Source organism: Lepisosteus platostomus, chromosome 9 (assembly GCF_059453375.1).
Source record: "Lepisosteus platostomus isolate fLepPlt1 chromosome 9, fLepPlt1.hap1, whole genome shotgun sequence".
NCBI lineage: Eukaryota > Metazoa > Chordata > Actinopteri > Semionotiformes > Lepisosteidae > Lepisosteus > Lepisosteus platostomus.
Window position 1 is genome coordinate 47,014,990 of NC_142619.1, and position 12,669 is coordinate 47,027,658.

Here is a 12,669-nt window from a genome sequence, read left to right on the forward strand (position 1 = left end):
CACCAACAAGTGGGACACAATTGTGAAGTGGAATGAAATCTATTGGATTTTTGAAACTTTTTTAACGAATAAAAAAATGAAAAGTGGGGCGTGCAAAATTATTCGGCCCCTTTACTTTCAGTGCAGCAAACTCACTCCAGAAGTTCAGCGAGGATCTCTGAATGATCCAATGTTGTCCTAAATGACTGATGGTGATAAATAGAATCCACCTGTGTGTAATCAAGTCTCTGTATAAATGCACCTGCTCTGTGATAGTCTCAAGGTTCTGTTGAAAGCGCAGAGAGCATCATGAAGACCAAGGAACACACCAGGCAGGTCCGTAATACTGTTGTGGAGAAGTTTAAAGCTGGATTTGGATACAAAAAGATTTCCCAAGCTTCAAACATCCCAAGGAGCACTGTGCAAGCGATCATCTTGAAATGGAAGGAGTATCAGACCACTGCAAATCTACCAAGACCTGGCCGTCCCTCTAAACTTTCAGCTCAGACAAGGAGAAGACTGATCAGAGATGCAGCCAAGAGGCCCATGATCACTCTGGATGAACTGCAGAGAACTACAGCTGAGGTGGGAGAGTCTGTCCATAGGACAACAATCAGTCTTACACTGCACAAATCTGGCCTTTATGGAAGAGTGGCAAGAAGAAAGCCATTTCTCAAAGATATCCATAAAAAGTATCGTCTAAAGTTTGCCACAAGCCACCTGGGAGACACCCCAAACATGTGGAAGAAGGTGCTCTGGTCAGATGAAACCAAAATCGAACTTTTTGGCCACAATGCAAAACGATATGTTTGGCGTAAAAGCAACACAGCTCATCACCCTCAACACACCATCCCCACTGTCAAACATGGTGGTGGCAGCATCATGGTTTGGGCCTGCTTTTCTTCAGCAGGGACAGGGAAGATGGTTAAAATTGAGGGGAAGATGGATGCAGCCAAATACAGGACCATTCTGGATGAAAACCTGTTGGAGTCTGCAAAAGACCTGAAACTGGGACGGAGATTTATCTTCCAACAAGACAATGATCCCAAACATACAGCAAAATCTACAAAGGAATGGTTCACAAATAAACGTATCCAGGTGTTTGAATGGCCAAGTCAAAGTCCAGACCTGAATCCAATCGAGAATCTGTGGAAAGAGCTGAAAACTGCTGTTCACAAACGCTCTCCATCCAACCTCACTGAGCTCGAGCTGTTTTGCAAGGAAGAATGGGCAAGAATTTCAGTCTCTCGATGTGCAAAACTGATAGAGACATACCCCAAGCGACTTGCAGCTGTAATCGCAGCAAAAGGTGGCTCTACAAAGTATTTACGCAAGGGGGCCGAATAATTTTGCACGCCCCACTTTTCATTTTTTTATTAGTTAAAAAAGTTTCAAAAATCCAATAGATTTCGTTCCACTTCACAATTGTGTCCCACTTGTTGGTGATTCTTCACATAAAATAAAAAATTTATATCTTTATGTTTGAAGCCTGAAATGTGGCAAAAGGTTGAAAAGTTCAAGGGGGCCGAATACTTTCGCAAGGCACTGTAGATTAGATTACATTATTAAATCTTTACATTGGCAAACACATTTTCAAGTCTGAATGGACTGAAAAACTAAAAGCATTTTCTTTGCTCTTCATTTGCAATAATATTGTACTTGAGAACTAGACACATTAAATGCTTGGTGTGTATATGCATCTACATATTTATGTAAGTTACACATTTGTATACAGATTTTTATTAGTCAATGAAAATGGAAATGGCGGTAATTGTCAGTTGAGAAACATGCGTTTTATGAATGTTCAGCAGATATTTGCTCTTACTCCACAGAGTAGTTTAAAGTTTTAACTTTTTACTACTACAGCTTTAAAAAAAACAATGCAATATTTCTTTATAAAATTGCAGAATGTAACAGTTTTTAAAAATTCAGAACGGATCTATTTCACTGTTAATTATCATAATGAAGTTTCTAACAATGGACAAAAAAAGGACTTAGAAATGGGGCTTTTGGGACACTGATAATTTTAAAATTATTTTAAACATTACACATTCATCACAGATCACTTCATGCTTTTCAAAAGGCTTTTGTCATTAGTTTGGGTTTCATAGAAAATAGCTCATTTTCTTATTATATTTTTGTGAAAAGAACCTGATTCAAATAAGAATGTCAAAAAGGCAATAATAGAATTAATGGAACAAAAGTGGAATAAAAATACTATTTTTGTTAACATAAATAATCTTAAAAATACCAGAGAGCTGAAGTATAACTCCTGCAATGTAGATTGAATAACAGTGAGGTATGCTTATAAGTATCACATCTGTCCATGACAATTTTACTCTTGTTAATGGTTGATACTTAAAAGTGGAATGGAATAGTTTTTTTTTCACTGTAACTTAATTCTTTCAAAACATGTTTAAAGTGTTACAAGATCACACCAAAATTGTTTGTGTTTTTCCCACCTTTTATCAAGTGCTTCTGTATAAGACAATAACTGTAAAGTATTAATGCTGTAATGCATTATTGGAACTAAAGATCCAAATCCAAAATCTAAATCTACAGTAAACAATATATGAAGGTGCACTTACAGTATGCTGTGTATCTAAATTCAAATCCAGTAAAATAGACTATTTAACTATCAATTAAAATTAATTATTTTGCAGTCTTGCCATCTGTCTTCGGACTAAAGTTTTAATATATTAAAACATTAATATATTGTGCCGCAGCAGAGTCACTGCACATTCCACAACATTCTTAACCACCTTTTCAAGACAACGTAGGAAACTGGTATTATTGAGTCCTGTGTACAATTAGCCCTTTGTGAAATTTTTCCAGTCATCTACTTTTACATCATTCCCAGAGCTCACTTAAAGTTTATCATTGGTCTCGGAGACCAGTGATTCAAAAAGCAGCCGGTATCTATCCACTGTACGGTTTTATGTGCATCGAGTTATTTTGTTGGCTCTATAGCAGTGGCCTCCTCCATTGGTGCTGTAACCAGACCTGTATTCCAGTAATACCAGATTGCTTAAGCATCCTCCTCAGACCAACAATTTGCAAGCATTTGAATAGTATCATGAAGACTGATGTTTCTGGCAGTTGCAAGCTTTGCTGTTCTCATCGTCACTTTAGTGCATTACATTAATTGAGCCATTTTCTCACAGAAGTGCTCCTTGGCAGTTCTGTTAATTCCCTTCTTACGAGTAGATTTTGATTCTTATAAGTGGGGTTTTTAAACAGTGTCGGTATAAGAAGGGTTTCATCCCAGTGCTTTTGATCATTGTATATAGTTGATTTTCCATAAGCGCACTGCCTTGAATTTTCCATTGCAGAGGATTTGCTTGATAAGTTTATCTGATAGAAGTGCAGCAAGCTCCATGGAAGCAGGTATAATTTACATAGATTTTGAAGTATGCAAATTTTTAAATTGGCTGTATGTAAGTGTATTTTAAATGGTGATATACTGAAGTTAAGTTAAGATGCTTTAATGTTCAAAAAGGTTAGGGGTTATGAACTTAAAAGTATCCTTTCTGTTGGTTCCGGAAGTAAATCTTTATTCATATGTGCAGAATACAAAGAGAAGCATAACAAAGAGAAAGGGCTGAAGATAGGAAAGGGGAAGTGGAGAGAGCATTTTATACTTAAACTGGTTATTTGCATAACAGGGCATTTCGGTTATGCAACTTTATGCCTACTGTAGGAACACATGCAAAGACAAAATGGCAAGGATAAATTAGGATGCGTATGTATTTCATGAAATTGGACCATTATATGCATTTGTTAGCCTTGAGTTGTTTCACTGATATATTGCATTTAATGAAGTATTCCTAGATTTTTCAAATTAAACAGGAAGATATACTGTACATTTATGGCTTTGGTTTAACAGTTAAGAGAACACTACACACGGCACAAAATTCAAACCCTATACTGATATTAAACCTGCTGACAAACCCTTTATTTCTTAATTCCTACTGGATGTCACCATGTTTCGAAGTGTAGCTTTTTTGCAGAGGTGGTCCTCGACAGTTTATAATGTGATTAGTAACTGATATCAGCTTGAACAGAAACGAATGTGTTGGTGTGTTTTTCCTCCAGATTTTAAGGATGGGAAGGATAAGGAAGTTCAGAGCACTGAGGAGCTGGAGCTAGAGCTGGAAACCTTAGATATCAATGATGACGCTCTTGAGCTGGAAGGAGGGGATGAGGCAGACACAGATGACCTCGCTAAGAAGCTACTGGATGAACAAGGTAAGTACCGTCAATACATGTAATTGAGACGATGGTATAGGCTCCCTAACTATCTCTTAGGCATGCTTGACTCATTTTTCTGAGAATAAAGCATTTTTTTTATATTTGTATAATAATTCAAAGCCGTGTAAGTGCTCAGTTTATACTGCATTGGCAGTATAAAACACTTTTAAATATAGTTAGTCTATACATCTAAACCTAATACTTCTGTGCCCATTGTATACTACCTTCAATTACTGTAGTCAACACAGTAAAATGTTTTCCTTGCCAAAGATTTCACTACATAGCACAGACGTCTTTCTTTGTTTACTGTTGAAAAAAGCATATCACAATTGAGGTATGTTTTCAAAACTGTTACAGCAATATGGTTAGAATTGGATGGAGGGTGAAATTTCTAAGTGTATGCAACTAATTGGTTTGATGAATTTACAGAAGATCTAGAAGACAGGCATTTGAGAGAAAGTGAGATGGTGAGTAGATATTGAGTCAGGTGTTGATAGTCTTTAGACCATCCAGCTAGTCACTATGTACACTATTTTAACAGGAAGAGGTCAGGAAAGAAAGGGAGCCTCTTTTTCTGGAGGTAAGACTGTTATAGAATGTTTGAAGATGGTAAGTGATTAATTAAAATTTGCCTCAGTTGTAGGTTTCTGATATTTTATCTGAAAGTACACTAAAACACTTGAAGTGGTTCTCTTATATGCAGCATGGCTCCTGTATTTAAGGGAGGTCTATTTTACTGTGAAGATATTGATTTAAAAACTGCAGTGTGTTCTGGCTTCACTTTAAAGGCTTCATTTTATTTAAAGCTGCTGAATAGTTTCACTTTCTTGTAGAGCAAGAAGACGAGGAAGCCAGCACTGGGTCCCACCTGAAGCTGATTGTGGATGCCTTTCTTCAGCAGCTGCCTAACTGTGTGAATAGAGACTTAATAGACAAGGTAATATATGTGAATGCTGTCAATCAGAAATTGAATAATTCAATCAGAAATTCAATTTCAATTATAATTCAATAATTCAACAGGTTACCCTTTTAAAAAAAATAGTTAGTGGAAAAAGTAACTCATTTGTTCTTTTTGCATTTACTCAGGCCGCAATGGATTTCTGTATGAATATGAACACCAAATCTAATAGGAAAAAACTTGTCCGAGCTCTCTTCACAGTTCCTAGGCAACGGTAATGTATTCTTAAAATACGTATGTGTGATCTAATGGCATTTCAAAGAATAATTTTTCAGACTTTTTACTTTGAGGTGTTCAGTAAACCTCAACTGTGAATCTTAGCATGTTTTAACTGAAGTATATTGTGAGTAGTGCATTCTGCATCTTTAGAGTGTACTAGAAATTTTATACAAGATGTGAGCCTGTGTCAAGTATGGACCTTTTATGGATCTGGTGAGTGTTTTGTCATTTCTTCTGTAGGAGCATCCCTATTTACACTGACTCACAATTAGTGCATACTCATAATCCCCTATTCACCTGTTGCTCCTGTACGTCTCTGGGATATCAGTAGAGCTGAAACAGTAGACCATGAAATTATTCTTAAGGGTGGTTTTTAAGAATTCCATTAGCTGGTGCACAGTCAAGAAATCAAGAATTGGTATCTGAATGTAGGCAATGAAAAAGGATCCTTCTGCAGAATTTGTTGTTATCAAGCAGGGTGCCTTCAATTTTTGTTGAAACGGTTAAATTGCTGTAGTTTGCACTACTCTTTGTTGCATTGCTCCAATTTTTAGCCTTTCTACATTCCATTTAAATGCTTTTGTTATATTATTGAATCAAGTAAGAGTGTGCTGCTGTTCAGTGCCACAATAAATTCTTTTGTACTCTTATTTGCTTTGCAATTTAAGTCCATCAAGACTTTTAAACAGGTGAATATCATATAAGCAACAGATCTTTTGTATAGTAACCTAGGGTTGGGCATTTTTCTTTGTACAGAACAATCACCCTTTTGATTTGTCCCAATTTGCTTTGCCTGCTTAGCGTTTAGGCCATGTGCCAGTGGGAGATATCCTGTAGTTGATTTTTTTACTGTTGCTTACTGTTGCATACTCTGTGGGAAAGGGCTGAAGTTTGCAAAAGTTAGTTAAAGGTTAATCGGCACAAGAGAAAAGTGCACTCATCCATTAAGTTAAAAAGATACTGAAAATGGAAGGTAGAATGGGGATCTCAAATTAGTACATTTTTGCCTCTGTTAACAGATGTTATTGATATCTCTATTAAACATGTCTCTGAAAGTTAAAACACATTTATTTAATTGCAAGTTGGTAGCATCAGAATATTTTTTATATTTCAGGTAGGTTTTTAAGGATGGGAGGTTGTTTGAGGACAGGGTGAAAGTATATAACATCAAAATCCATTGTAGAAGCTACATGCCCTTGTTAGAACTCAAGACTAGAGAAATTGTATGTTTCCTGACAGAAATTAGATGGCACAAGGCATGCATTCCCCGGAAGATCTGTAGCATCTCTATTCAGGCTGGATGTTGGAGCAGATGTCTCCACAGGTTGCAGTTCTATACACCTGTTAGCGATCTGGTTTCTATCCTATTCCACAGTCTAGACATAAGGTGGCACTGTTTTGTGTAGCTTTTGTACTGACCAAGCCAAACAGTATTGTGCTTCAGATAAAAAGTATACAGTGAAGGTGTTCTCATTTTTTACTAATATCATCTCAGTGCATTAATTTAAAAAATATGTGATGAGAAAACATTGGAGACATCAAGAAATATGAAAGGTCTTATGAATGGTACTGAGGGCTTTAAAACTGAAAGTTATCATTTAATAAGTAATGTTAAGAGTTGTATCCTCTCATATTCCTTAATATTTTAATTTAACAACTCAGGCATAGTCATCGACAATCGTGTTTTCTCCCAGTTAAATAAGAATGATTACAAATATGTAGCATGTTTCTTTGCTAGTACTGTTGCTAATTGATCCAAGGATCCAGCCCTTTCCTGAAAGAACCCAGAGTGTCCTCTTTGACATCATGGCAGAGTAACTTGTTCCAGACCCTTGTAATTTAATTTTGCAACAAAAAATTGGAATGCTGCTCATTTTGGTGTTACTCAGTAAACCTGTTTGAAATTTTGTTACTCGTTAAAACAAAAGTATTTTTTTCAGGAAGTTAGTTTTTCCAATAGTCCTTATCTACTTTTTATTTTCTTCACAGGTTGGACTTGTTGCCATTTTATGCTCGTCTAGTTGCTACACTGCATCCTTGCATGTCTGACGTGGCAGAGGACCTGTGTTCAATGTTGAAGGGAGATTTCAGGTTTCATGTGTGTATTCTAATTTTTTTTTGTGCAGTATTGCTGTAGAAATCCTTTTATATTCAGGCACTTGTTTAGCCCGGGGGTGTCTCATTCAGGTCCTTGGTAGATCTGAAAGGAGCTTTTAAACTGGTCCAATTAAGCAAGTGACTAGCTGGTTTAGCTCTTTAAGAGTCGAGGTGGAATGAAAACCTGCAGACACACTGGCCTTCCATGACCAGCATTGGACCAGTTTAAGGGGAACTGCAATGCTATGTTTACATTTCGGAGTTATAAAAAACCTGCATTCTTTGTGAGTGCATTTCAAACCACAGTGAAAGTACATGGTAATGAGTAAAACGTCCGATTTACATAACAAATGAGACTAAATTTCCATATGTGCGTAGAGCTATATTGCAGTCATTGTCTGCGATTCAGAACGAGGCAAAAAACGTCCGGTGAAGTGAAAAGGCCCTACTACAGTGTGAACAAGTTTGTGAATACATATCTTTTAATCTGGTAGAAAGATTGCTCTTAGTCATAAAACCATATTTAATGCACATCTTAACTTAGGCCTTAAACATAATTATGATGAAAAGGAATTACTTAAATTGTGAAGATAATTTTTTCTATCAAGATTATCACCCTCTCACCGTGTTCTTAGTGTGCTTTCATCAGTTGCTTTTTATGGGCAAAAATGGTAGGAATGGCACCTGGTTTGAGCACAGGTTTTGGTTCAGTATCGGAAATATATTTCATTTTACAAACTGTCAGGCTTCACAATCGTTTGAACTCCAAAGCAGAGAATATTTCAAATTGACAATATTTGAAAACCAATCTATTTCTGTTGCAATAAAGCACGTGCTTTAGACCAAGTGAATTTTGTCACTGTATTAATTATATATGATGCTTTGAAACTGACAAGATTACTTTGTTTTATCTAGACTGCTGATTTTAATGAGTACAATTGAAATTTGATTATTGAATCATATTTACTTACTAGTTAATTCTGCATGCAGATCATGCTGGAACATTTCTGCTGTGAAATGTCTGCTGCACAACCTGTACTTATTCGCTTATAGATAACACTGAATTTTGTTCAAAAGCTTGTCGATGGGACCAACATCAGTGCCTATGTTTATTACCCATCTCTTTGCTAGTTGAATATCTCTTGGAAAAGGAAACAGTTTGATTTTATGCTGATATGATACTGTTTTTTATGCGACCACTATGTTGTGCACAGCCAAATGCTCGACAGACGCATTGTTCAAAATATGTACGTGAGCTAAGAAAGCCAAAAAAGGATTAAGATTGTTTGGAGACCGTTACCCTTTTGGTTTGTAAGGACTAGTGAGCAGGAAGGGTTGCATTATGTGGTGAGACCAGTGGTTTGCGACAACTTGGTGACCATACAGTACTTTCACAAAGTTCACAATTTTGTGCTTAATTTGAAATTTTAACATTTTGCTTCTCTGTCAATTGATTTATTTTGTTACCAAGATTTCATACTCGGTATGGAAACTCGGTTTAAAGAAGTCATGACGCAAGTAATTTAAGACTGTCTTTGAAAACCAATTAGTGTATAAATTCACATGGTCTCTTTGGAGAAATTTGTGCAGTGAAAGATCTTTTTAATTTCATTATTTTTATGATGTGAATATAATGTGTAGCTTTCTTTTTCTTATTTTACAGATAAGGAAGAAGGATCAGATCAACATAGAAACAAAAAATAAAACTGTGAGGTTTATTGGTGAACTAACCAAGTTCAAGATGTTTTCTAAAACTGACACACTTCATTGTTTAAAGGTCGGTAATTATAAAAATTGTAAATCCATGTTAAAAGTATTAGACATTTTAATGATTACTACATTTAGCCATTTTTTTGTAAATTGAGAATGTTAGCAGTGTTTTTGGCATTAATTTGGAAATTGGTGTTACATTCTAGTTTTATAGTAGCAAAATGTATGATCTCCTGCTGTACTTTAGATAAAGTGGGAATATAAAGCAACCTGATTTGAAGTGCAGCCAAATAATTGAAACACAAGATGCAACCTTCTGTCTCGGTTGTCTGAATTAATGAAAGTGACCATATGTATTTGGAGTCTTATTTCCAGGTTAGGAATTAGGTTTTTGTTTTCAGAAACCTGTTTATAGTGTTCAGTAATTGCTTCTTTTTATGTTCTTGTTTCTCCTTGAGCAATGATTAATTTGGAAAAATAGAATTTAGATCATGCAAAAATACCATCATAACATAAATAAGATCACTTTATATTCCAACGGCACTCATTTGAATTCCAGATCCCTTACCTAATTGTCCCTGGAGTAAGTTACAGCTGAAAGTACCAATTACACATTTAGCAAATATTGGCAAGTATTTTTTCCCATGAAAGAAATTGGCAGCAAGTTGTCATGAGATTTGTAATTGTCCTTTACCATTAATATGCATGTAATATATCTCTACAGATGCTATTGTCTGACTTCTCTCATCACCACATTGAGATGGCATGCACCCTTCTAGAGACCTGCGGCAGGTTTCTCTTCAGGTCTCCAGAATCACACTTAAGAGCTAGTGTTCTTCTGGTAAGGTGGAATTAATCACTTCTATTATGAAGCAGTATATATTTTTTTAGTTTAGAAAACTAGGAGACAAAGCAATGTTTTTTCAGCTACACTAATACATACTGATTCTGCTTTGTTTTACACAGTGAAATCATTAGAACAAATCTGAGCAGTTATTCCTTTGAAACGCAAATGTCACCAAGCTGCTTTTGCATCCTGTCGAAATCTGCATAGTTTGCAAATATTTAATGGTTCCATTTGAAGTACATTTTTATTTGTGTGGTTGTAATTCCGATGAACCCAATAAAGTGTGTTTTTCATCTTAAAGTCTTTAGGGTTTAGACCTGAAATTCATGTTTATTTTGAAATAACTGCTAATTCTACTATACATATTTGTCTCTCAGGAACAAATGATGCGGAAGAAACAGGCAATGCACTTAGATGCCCGCTACGTTACAATGGTAGAAAATGCTTATTATTATTGTAACCCACCACCTGTTGAGAAAACCGTTAGGAAGAAGCGACCTCCACTTCAAGAATACATCCGGAAACTCCTTTACAAGGACCTTTCCAAAGTCACTACTGAAAAGGTACCACATTTCTGTTGTATGACAAAAAATGACAGATGATGGGTAGCCTGATTTGATACAGTTTCACTTCTATGTGAGAGTTTTTACATCATACTAGCAGGGATATTTGTTTAGATTTCTGTGTTATGAAAAGACTTTGTGGAAGAATTTTATATATCAGTGACAGAAATAACTAATACCAGTAAATGTGGTGAAAAGCTTTCTATAGCCCATGGTTTCCAAATTCCTTCTGATTTTCCTAGTTTACCAGATTTGATTTCTTATGCTTGTACAAAAAAAGTTGCCATTTTCTCTTTTCTCTCTAAGGTTTTGCGACAGATGAGAAAATTGCCCTGGCAGGACCCAGAGATAAAAAACTATTTGATTTGTTGTATGGTGAATATCTGGAATGTGAAGTACAATAGTATCCACTGTGTGGCAAATCTGCTAGCAGGGTTGGTGGCTTATCAGGAGGATGTGGGCATCCACGTGGTAGATGGGGTCTTAGAGGACATCAGGCTGGGAATGGAGGTGAGTTCATTTAGGCACAATTTTGAAAAGGTATTTTCCTTTATAATTTTTTTAGTTCTCTCTCATGAAAAGATTAAAAATGAATGATAATCTTTATAAAATTATATGAAGAAGCTTTTCTGTACTTTGTTAAAATCTGCAATCATAGAAGTAACTTTCTTTTTAATGAACAATACTCACATCATTATGGGTTTTTTAGTACAGTGGAAAAGGCAATGTTCCTGTGTGTTCATTCTGTTTTAAAATAGGAATTAGGATAAAGATGTATTTTATATGATTATTTTACTTATACTGTTTAGGAATTACATTTTATTTATTTTTTTCAGAAAATCCAAGCAATAGTTTAGATGATATAATAAATCGAGGCATACATACAATTATTTTGCAATACAAAACCGAAATGTTAATTGTTGAAATGTCAAGCTCTACAAATGTCAATGTTCACAATTAAGAAAATGTTTCCTTTTTGAGGGCTTATATGTATTTGTGTTTTTCTGTTATTTTCACAGGTTAACCAGCCTAAATTCAATCAAAGGCGTATCAGCAGTGCTAAGTTTTTGGGAGAATTATACAACTATAGAATGGTGGAGTCAGCAGTTATCTTTCGGACTCTGTATTCCTTTATTTCGTTCGGTGTAAACCCCGATGGCAGTCCAAGCCCACTGGACCCGCCAGAGCACCTGTTCCGCATCCGACTGGTTTGCACTGTACTGGACACCTGCGGACAGTACTTTGACAGAGGCTCCAGCAAAAGGAAACTTGACTGCTTTCTCATTTACTTCCAGGTTAGCTACTGAAAGAGTATATTCTAAATGATACATTTTCATTGTGAATTAGACTAACATTATTTAAGTGTTGACTTGGGTTCCTCACTTTTCCCATTTAAATACCAAGATTGCAGAGGTAATGTTTTGTGTCTTAAGGGCTGTTTTTTAAAGAAATAGGAATTATTTCCTTTTAAAGTCTTCTGGATCAATTACAATATCTCAAGGCAGATTTTTTTCCTGTGACCTTAAAATTCATTCTGTAGTGTATGAAAAATGACTTTCTCCAGCCCTGTTTAATGGTCCATCATAGTTGAATGTGTTCGATGAATCTATAATTAAATTTTCCTTTGCTTTGTTTCTAGCGTTATATCTGGTGGAAAAAGAGCCTGGACGTGTGGACTAAAGACCACCCCTTTCCTATTGATATTGACTACATGATCAGTGACACGTTGGAGCTCCTACGTCCCAAGATGAAACTCTGCTGCTCACTGGAGGAGGCTATGAGGCAGGTCGCAGAGCTTGAGCGAGAGTTCCTGGTAAAGCTTGGTAAGTAGATAGTAAGCGTTTCTCTATTCCAGCTTGTTCAATTAAATTTGTTACAGACAAATTAAACAGATGCCCTATTGCTTGCATGTGAATTGTTCACAAGTGGAGTCTTGGAATAGTTTAATGTCCCCCAAAGTATTTTATTTAAAACGCATTTAACTTAAAAAACTATTAAGCTACTACTTCATTAACAATGTGAAGGACCAAGCTCTGTTTTTGTGG

General features: G+C 35.8%; 1 protein-coding gene across 2 annotated transcripts in view; it reads left to right on the forward strand.

The window, feature by feature from the left end:
- upf2 (UPF2 regulator of nonsense mediated mRNA decay) overlaps positions 1-12,669 on the forward strand; it is a 35,929-nt gene that overhangs the window by 6,596 nt on the left and 16,664 nt on the right. Inside the window, exons 7-17 of one of the 2 annotated variants that reach the window (XM_088645306.1) lie at positions 4,075-4,227; positions 4,772-4,810; positions 5,064-5,167; positions 5,317-5,402; positions 7,397-7,505; positions 9,168-9,281; positions 9,939-10,055; positions 10,439-10,624; positions 10,931-11,134; positions 11,644-11,919; positions 12,264-12,447. In XM_088645306.1, the coding sequence (XP_088501432.1) occupies positions 4,075-4,227; positions 4,772-4,810; positions 5,064-5,167; positions 5,317-5,402; positions 7,397-7,505; positions 9,168-9,281; positions 9,939-10,055; positions 10,439-10,624; positions 10,931-11,134; positions 11,644-11,919; positions 12,264-12,447 (1,572 nt within the window). The remainder of the gene's footprint in view (positions 1-4,074; positions 4,228-4,771; positions 4,811-5,063; positions 5,168-5,316; positions 5,403-7,396; positions 7,506-9,167; positions 9,282-9,938; positions 10,056-10,438; positions 10,625-10,930; positions 11,135-11,643; positions 11,920-12,263; positions 12,448-12,669) is intronic. The other variant, XM_088645307.1, reaches the window with a different exon arrangement.